The sequence below is a fragment of the Arachis duranensis genome, chromosome 10, assembly GCF_000817695.3.
Source record: "Arachis duranensis cultivar V14167 chromosome 10, aradu.V14167.gnm2.J7QH, whole genome shotgun sequence".
NCBI classification, from domain to species: domain Eukaryota; kingdom Viridiplantae; phylum Streptophyta; class Magnoliopsida; order Fabales; family Fabaceae; genus Arachis; species Arachis duranensis.
The window spans coordinates 87,813,503-87,822,966 of NC_029781.3; the positions used below are offsets into that span (position 1 = coordinate 87,813,503).

Below are 9,464 nucleotides of genomic sequence, written 5' to 3' on the forward strand. Positions count from 1 at the left end.
AAAAGTTATCAGAAACAAAAATACCACCAAAATTTTTTAAAAATAACAAAATTTCTCAACCATGGCATCGAAATTTTTTTCAACATATCTTCTTCTTTTATTTTTTTTCTTCATATTTCATCTTCTTTTCTTTCTTCCAACATATTCTTCTTCTTCTTTTTCATGTTTTGTTATTAATACAAAAAAATTTATGTATCTTCTTATATTTTACTTTAAAAATAAAAGATCTAAAAAAATTTTAAAGTTAAATTGTATACTTTAAGTCCGAAACAACAAATTGTCTTGTCATATATGTGAAAATTAATTCAAATTCTGTGTTTATCGTGGTAAAATTTTTATATAATAAATTTTGATGTTATTTTTATTTTATTTTTATATTTTATATAAAAAATTTTGGTGTTATTCATAATAATTATTATCTTTTGTGTTCTGTTTTTCTTTTTCATTCTTCTTTTTCTTAATTTTTTAAAAATATACAAACAAATAAATAAATAAAAAAGATAAATTAAAACAAGAAAAAATGTATATACAAAAGAAAATGTCGATGATGACAATGATGATGATGATAATGATGAAAGAGGAGGAAGAAAAAAAGAAATAGGACAAAAAAATAAATGAGAAAAAAAGAATTAATGAGACGAAGAAAGAGGAAAAAAGAAAAGAAAAAAAATACTATGCGAAGAAAATCTCATATTCTAAATTGTTCACGCTGTGATGTTGATGATTTGATGAACTAAATGGATTAAGAGAGAAAAAAATAAGTTCTTCTCATTGTTGAAGAGAATCCTTTTAAAAAAACATCTATTACATACTATGTACTCCTTATGTAGTCCCATTACAAAAATTACCTAAAAAAATCTACATTTATTATTGATAAAAAAAATAATCTAGGTAATATGGTGCAAGTTTTATTGTCCATCTTTAGATACCACAGGAAATGGCGATCCATCGGCGTCAAGTATAGATATATTGATGGCGTATGTATGTCTCGTATCATCTTGGCGAAGGGTGTACTGAACATCTGTGAAAATCCTAATAATCTGATTATCAAGTGAATCGGTTCTAAAAGAGGGAAGACAGTCGCTATTGTCATAGGGTATTATTTTTCCGCCGCAACCTATAGTATCAAGCTACCATCCCGTAGAGAGATTTATCCAAGTATTCCAACATGTAAGAGAATAGAAGAAGGAAAAATATAGAAGGGTGAAGAGAGCAAAGGAAAAATAAATTCTTCTCATTGTCGAAGAGAATGAAAAATCTATTTTAAAAAAATTATTTGTTGAATTATTATACTTTGAAAAATGTTACTTGTACAACACTAATCAGCCTTTAATCAGCCTTTATTAATATTTAATTATTTTTTTATGAAAACATATCCCTATTTTTTAGATACATATCTCTAAATAAACTTAATTTAAATATTAAAAACCAAAATTTCTCTAATTTCTTAGACACTTCATAGTTAGTTATTATGTCTTTGCTTCTTTTGCGTAACTTCACATAACAAATTCGATTTGTTTTTTTTACGTAACATTCACAATGCATTACTAAATTCGAAAAGAAACAGGTACCTTGAATCTGCTCCTGAAGTTGTCACTTTTCACATTCAGCTGAAGCACTAATACGTCTTCATTGGTGAAAGGTATCACCACCTGCCAGCTAAAGCACCCTCTCGTCTTCATCGGTGAAAGGTATCACCACCTTCCATACCTGTGCTTAATTAGTTTGTTAAGAAATATCATGTTCAATATTTTTTATAATATTTAAAAATAAACATAAAAAGTCTATTCTTATTTAATTGGAACAAGGTTGATCTTAGTTGATTTTATTAATAGAGTTGTTACAAATAAAATATTTTGTACTTAATTAGTTTGAACAAAGAATCGAAAAAAAATCTAGAGTTTAAGTAAAAAGATGTAGATGGTATGATCATAAAAATTGTATTTTTATTTTTCAATTATAACACATCTAATAGTATGATGTTATATACAAAATATTTTTGAAACACATCCAAAATCGTAAAATTCTAGTTTTGAAATATAAACGTTAATAATACAATTAATCTTTTGATTTTTTGTTCGATAAAATACATCTAATATTTATTATTTAAATTATTAATTAGATTTTTTCGATACTTATTTGAACATTAACGTTTTCAAAATTATTATAATCAACAATTAATTTAAGTTTTTTACAATGAATAAAAAATATCTAACATATATTATCATAGTATTAGCTGGAATTTTTATTACTTGTTTGAACATTAGTATTTATTCATCTTGCTTTTTTTTATTGATGTTATTGTTTGGTATTTTAGATAATGGTTAAAATTAGTTTATTTTGTAAGTTTATTATACATACAAAATAATACAATCGGGTTAAAAATATTTTTAGAACACATCCAAAAATCTATCAAATAGCACAAGATACTTTTTTGTTTTTACTGATTCAAAATGTTTAACCAAATAGACACTTAGTTATTAATTTGCATATATTTTAATTAATTACGATTTTTTCTTTTTCTAATATTATAATGACCATTATTTTATTTATAATCTTAGACATCAACAGGGCACTTGTGATAGACTTGAACACGCAGCCATCACCAGAAGAAATTCACTCATTTGATACCGATATTGATATGGATGATATAAATATTTGTAATAGTTCAAGCAATTCTGCTACAAAGACTGAGTGCACGACTGACGTAGTTGACATTTTTTCTTTTGGAATTTCTTATAATGTAATAATTTATTCTTCTGATATTTATGGCCGACTTTTTTACCTGCATGCTAATTATAGGTTATATTTTCGAGCACATCCAAATATCCAAGCAATGGCACTATAAATATATATGTATGCACGTATTATTTTGTCATTCTTGTGCCACAATCCTTGTTATTATGTTTTATTTTTTTAGGTCATAAATCATCACACCATTTCTGATGTGGAGATTCCAAAAGTGGGGATGCTATTTGGAACCCTCGAAGAAGCACGCCAATTTTACAACTATGCCAATAAAGTGGAATTCGAACCTCATATAAGAAACACTAACTTCGACAAGAATAGAAGGACACTCATTAACCAATCCATACAGTGCAATAGAGATGGATACCGAACAAAGAAGAATCCAGTAACCCAAAGGTCAAACACAGTCTCATCTGTACACTATAAAGCTCGCATTTATATGAAACTTGACACAGAGCTTGAAAAATGGAGACTATCAAAGATAGAATTAGCTCACATGCATCGGTGTGATCCTAGTATGTCATGGATGTTTAAGAAAAATAGGAAACTCTACATGCACGTTAAGGATGTCATTGAGCGCAACGACCACGCTGGTATACGACCTTCGAAGACTTTTTAGGCGCTTGCTGATGAAGCTGGTGGTCGTTCTAATCTGAAATTTCTTGAGAAGGATGTTAGAAATTATATATCTGGTAAACTTCGAATCAATGGAGATGATACTGATGTACAAGAGATGCTGGACTATTTTACCAGAATAAAAGAGCAGAACCTGAATTTCTTTTACGACATTTGTGTCTATAGTGACAATAGTCTCAAGCATGCATTTTGGGCGGATGCTCGATCAAGAACTGCTTACGAGTATTTTGATGACGTGGTGTCATTTGACACCATATACAAGCTCAACAAGTAACTTCTTTCTCTTGGTTTATTTTTTTTAAGGATTCATTAATTTACGAGCTCACTAATTACGCCATGTGTTGATTTTTTTATAGGTATGAGATGCCAGTTGCAGCATTTGTGGGTGTCAATCACCACAGAAGGTCATGTCTTTTCGGGTGTGCTTTATTGGGAAATGAAGAGACTGAGTCCTTTGAATGACTCATGCAAATATTTATAAAATGTATGGAAAAAATATCAGATGGAATCTTAACTGACCAATGCGGGGCCATGGCAACAGCCATTCGAAATGTCATGCCAAACACCAAGCATAGATTGTGCATTTGGCACATCACGAGGAAGATACCCCATAAACTTGGAAAGTTGAGCCGATATGAGGAAATTAAAGCTACAATGCATGGGATTATTTGGGAATCTCGTTCGCAAGAATCATTTGAAAGTTCATGGTATGACTTCATCGAAGACTACACCCTTCATGACAACAACTGGCTTAATGGTATGAATACACATCCAAAACTTGATTGGTCTGTTTATTTGTCGTTTTAAGTGTTGCCTAGATTTTGTAAAAAAAATGAACTTATGATAAATATCCTTTCATTCATTTTTAGTGGCACAACATAGGTGACTATTTTAAAAGCAAATATGTCTTTCAAAATGCAGATATCTTTCATATTCGCAATATACGGGTCCCTATTTTTCTAGAGCATGAATTTTAGGCTGGCATCAGGAGTACACAATGGAGTGAGAGCATGCATGCTTTCTTTGATAAGAACCTAACGTGAAGGAGCAGTTTAATTCAATTTGTGCACCAGTATGATAATTGTCTTACAGATAAGGAACAGCAGGAGTTGGAATGTGATGCAGCAAACAATAGGGGCCTGATCCCATGTGTATCGAACTCTCCTTTTGAGAAGCAGTTCCAATATGAGTACACCAACTGCATATTTCGCAATGATCAAGCCGAATTTATCAAAAAGTGCGACTGTAACCTGTCTCCAAGGGTAGTGAAGGACAACCAATACTTCTATGAAATGACTCAATAAAAGATAATTAAGGGGATGTCTATTTACAGCGAGTATGAAGTTGTGTTTTGTCCTATTTCGCACCATGTTAGGTGCAACTGCTTCAGGTTTGAGTCATATGGTATCTTCTGTTGTCACATCCTATCGGTTTTATCCCATTGTATGGTTGACAAGGTGAACTCCTCGTATATACTATCTTGGTGGAGTAAGAATGTGTATCGTAAGCACACCCATATTAGAAGTAGTCACGACTCACGGCACTCTGATGAAAACATGAATATATTTAGGGGACTTTGTGTTGACTTCTACAATGTTGCCCAGGACTTTGTCCATAACAAGGAGGAGGCTGATATATTGCAATCTGCTTTTGCGAGTGCTAAAGTGGCACTTAGCGAACATCGGACAAAACATTCAGGAAGCGTACGCACCAGTGAGTGTCCTGATGGATTAAATGCTCTACAAAGCCCTCCTCATGTGGTACCTAGGGGGCATCCAAGTTTCAAGAGACTCGAGGCGAATGTGGATCGAAAAATTAAGAATGGTACTAAGAAACGTCGAGCTAGTAGTAAACCTCCAAAGGTTAGTTATGACGGCCATGGTTTAGACAATTATCTTACTTTGGTTATATTTTTCATGTGTTGAGCCTGTTGAATTTAATATATTTTCAGATGTACAGGAAGTTGCAGCTATTGAAGGAGACATATTTAAACAAGGCCACCAAGAGACGCATTACTACTAGCAAACACCCTAAGGTTTATTTTAGTGTTTATTGCTAGAGAGTATGTTGTAAATTTTGTATTTAAATATCATTCATATATGGATGCAGGATTTTACTCCTATTGAAGCAGACTGTTTCACCGACAACACATTTTCTTGTATCCCTGAACATTTTCATCATGCAACAAATATGCAAATAGATTCCCTAAGCTCGGTGGGATTTACAACATTATTGAATTTGTTCCAGAACCCTTCTATTCATGTAAATTTTTGCATCAGAGAACTTTTTATTTATATATTAAGTTGTATTCATCCATTCTTTGTTGACATTAGTTTGTTGTATTTGTTTGTAGGCGCATTCTTATAGTAATATTGACTAAAGGATAACACATGCAATAGCCACTCCAGTATCTACATATTCCAAATCCCAATTTCATATTAGGCTGCATCTTGATGTTTTTTTTTTTTTGACAATTTCATTTCTATTTATGAATTTTTGATGTGTTCAATTTCTTTATTGTAGAACAAGAATATCCTTTTGATGTGTCGTAAAAAGGTAGGATATGTTTCTCATTTTTGGAGTGGCAATTTGTTTAATTAATATAGAGGACCTTAATTATGTTATATTACTTACTAGTTGCAAAGGCTAGATTCATTGGTTCAAATGAATGAGTTTTAGATGTGTTCAGGAACCAATTTAAAAGATGGGATATGATTTTGGATGTGTTGCAAGTCAATCTAGTCAGCGATTGGAAAAAATTTAACTTGCTGTAACCAAGTGTAATCTATGCACAATGAATGAACAATTATGAAAAAGATAAACATAACAAAATAATTAAGGTTAATTGAGTCTCCTAACAACATAAAAAATGACATCCTAGATTAACTAATTATATTTGAATGGAATTGTAAAAATACTTACTTTCTCAATTAAATGACTAATACATTGTGGAACCAAAAAAAATCACGTGACAAATCCTTTAGAGGACATCAGGTCTCAAGGCTTTTGCTTATACTTAATTTCCAAGTTTCTTATGTTGGTAATAAAAATAAAATAAGTAAATTGAATCGTACCAGTATCAAATTGAATCTAGTTTATTTTTATACTCATCTCAGATCACATAAATTGAATTCTACCTATTTTAGTTTCCAAACATCTACTAAATTATGAACACAATTTTTTGTGAGAATGAAGTTCATACACACTACTCAAATTCTGTACATAATTTCTTATATTATGCAAGAGATAAAGATGGAAAATTGTTTTGGATGTGTTGCAACTCAATCTAGTTGGCATTTGAAAAAGATTCTACCTGTTATAACCAAGTGTAATTTATCCACAATGCATGAACAATTAACAAAAAAGATAAACATAGCAAAATAACTAAGGCTAATTGAGTTTTCTAACAACGTAAAAAATAAAGAGATGATTTCCTAGATTAATGAGCAAAATATGTCCATTTTAATAGCTAATTATATTTGCACAGTGCTATATTTTCCTTTTTCTCCTATTGGCCCTCCAGCATGCTGCCTCTTTTGCTCTTCTTGTTAGCTCAGCAGTGTTTGGTGCAGTCCAAGAATCTCTCAACTCTTTTCTTTTATTCCTTTGAGGTGCACGGCATAAAGCGGCATGGGCAACAGCCTCCACGGTATTCAGATAACCATTCCATGGATCAAGCACGATGTCTAGTAGGTACTTCTTCCTCATTATAGCCATGTCTTCCTGCATGCATTAATGTTCAATGTCACCAAACAATAATATCATAAAAAATATTAGAAACATTATTTTAAATGGATCTATGACCTACCGTTGTCCAAACTGGCACAACATAATCATCCACATCAAGAGTTTCTAGATCTCATGAGTCCATGAATTTAATGACAAAAACTCCGCAGTCATAACTATTAATCAAGAGAAAAGCAAATAAGCTTCAATTTAATTTGGTGTTGATAGCCAATAAAATAAGACATCACATTGAAGCATACTTGATTGGTTGAATCAGAACATCCACATAAAAGGACTTTCCTATGCCCTCGTCCTGGACTTTGTACCATGAAAAAGTGAGTTGGGCCAACTCGTCAATAAGTTTGGCATGTATATAAGAGGACATACCAAAAGTATTCAGATGCAATTGGTTATTGATCTTAATTGGACACGATTGAAATTTGTATCAACCGTATTTATACTTACCGCATATTCATCCACTTTCATCCTATGATCAGTAAGAGGAGGTCTAAATAGGGAGTCAAGAGCAAAGAATGTCGTACTTTTTGGATGAAAAGCATAAAACCACCAGTGATTATCCAGGCAGACGGGTACAAAAAACTGTATCATACTCAGGTTTTATTTTTTGATACTCTTACAAAGATACAAATGAATGCACAAAAAACTTTATACTTGTTCGATGTAATATGTTTGAACATATACCGTATGTCTCTTGGCTGCCTCTACCTTGTTGAACAGACGAATCTCATTCCCCCAACATTATGCTAATCCCACATACTCTGAGTTGTCTTTGTCCTCAAATTTTTCAACATTCATAGGTGTCATAACAGCCCCTGTACACATTTAGTTCGTATTAGTGTATTGCTAAGTGTATTGGTGTAAACACAAGTAAAAAGTAATATTGATATGTGTTCATCATACCAATATCATTGGATTAATGCAGTAGAATTTTTCTTGAAACATCTTAGCTGGGAGCTCATTAAAGAGTGCACACATGCACTATATCACCTGCACATGCATAAAGCATAAAGGCAAAACAAAAAAAGATAATAGAAGTAGGTTAAAATTCTATATACATAGCTATTATTTGTTAGATTTTTTACCCGACCATCGACCCATTTCCTCCTTTTTAATATTTTCAGATCTCTTCGTGTTAGGTCCAACGTATAATGTGTCCGGTACCACATGATAACTTCATCCAACAAATTTCTATCATCTATTACCCATCTATACACCTTCTCTTTTGCATCTTCATCAAAATCTGGTGGGATTATAACTGGAGCAGGCGTTGGTGGAGTGCTATTGATAGATGTGGGTTTCGAGAAAAACCTATTGCACTCTTCAGCATCATCTTGGGGTATTCCATGATCAAACTCGCCGCTTTTCATATTATTCACACTTTCGTGGGATCCGAAATATACAACTATATCTAAACACTTTGATGTCTTGCACTCTCCAAATAAAAGATGGACAGTCAATCCAAAGAAATCCACATTACAACAGCTTAAATACTAGTGTATATATTGTATCCCTAGATTGAAACAACAATAATTGGTACATGTACTTACTTTACACTCGATTCATTGACAACATGATGCTCTTCGTTGCTCACAGGGCTAGGTGCTCCACAATCAGCAACAACTTCTTCTTGGAGCTCATAACTACACACACTATGTACTTTATCTCCATATAATATAACAGAAACGAAGTTACTTAAACACATCTAAATTTACAAAATGGCATACAAATAATTGTTGAAACACATCCAAATTGATACAAATAACATTTACTCATTTCAATACTACTATACATATCGTATAGGTAAATTATAACAGCGATAATTAGTAAATCTGCTTACTTTTCAATACTAGCAATGATAGCATGGTGTTTTTCATTGCTCACAGGACTAGGTGCTCCACAATCAGCAACAACTTCTTCTTGGAGTACATGTCTACATACACTAAGTCATTTAACTCATTATAGTATAACAGAAAAAGACTTAAACACATCTAAAATTACACAACGTTACATAGTTAATTGCTGAAACACATCCAAAATGATACAAATAAGATATATTCATTTCAATACTAGTGTACATATCGTATAAGTAAATTGTAACATCAATAATTACTAAATGCACTTACTTTTCAATGCTAGTATCAAAAATTTCTTGGAGATCAAGACTATAAAATTAATTCCAAAGTAAAATGTCATTTAAACTTGCCTTTTCTGCGAGTTTTTGGTGCCATTCAACACTCAATCTCGAGACAAGGGAACTTTAATTTTATCTAAGGATGTTGAGCCTGGGTTCTCTCTATGACATAATTCTTTATCGCTGATGTCAGTTTCGGTGA

General features: G+C 32.0%; 1 protein-coding gene across 1 annotated transcript; it reads left to right on the top strand.

Moving 5' to 3' along the window:
- The first annotated feature begins 2,533 nt into the window (after positions 1 to 2,533).
- Positions 2,534 to 3,846, top strand: LOC107470688 (protein FAR-RED IMPAIRED RESPONSE 1-like). Its single transcript, XM_016090098.1, has 4 exons — positions 2,534 to 2,743; positions 2,921 to 3,341; positions 3,384 to 3,654; positions 3,741 to 3,846. Exons 1-4 carry the CDS (start codon positions 2,534 to 2,536, stop codon positions 3,844 to 3,846), a joined length of 1,008 nt encoding a protein of 335 aa, XP_015945584.1.
- Positions 3,847 to 9,464: the final 5,618 nt, after the last annotated feature.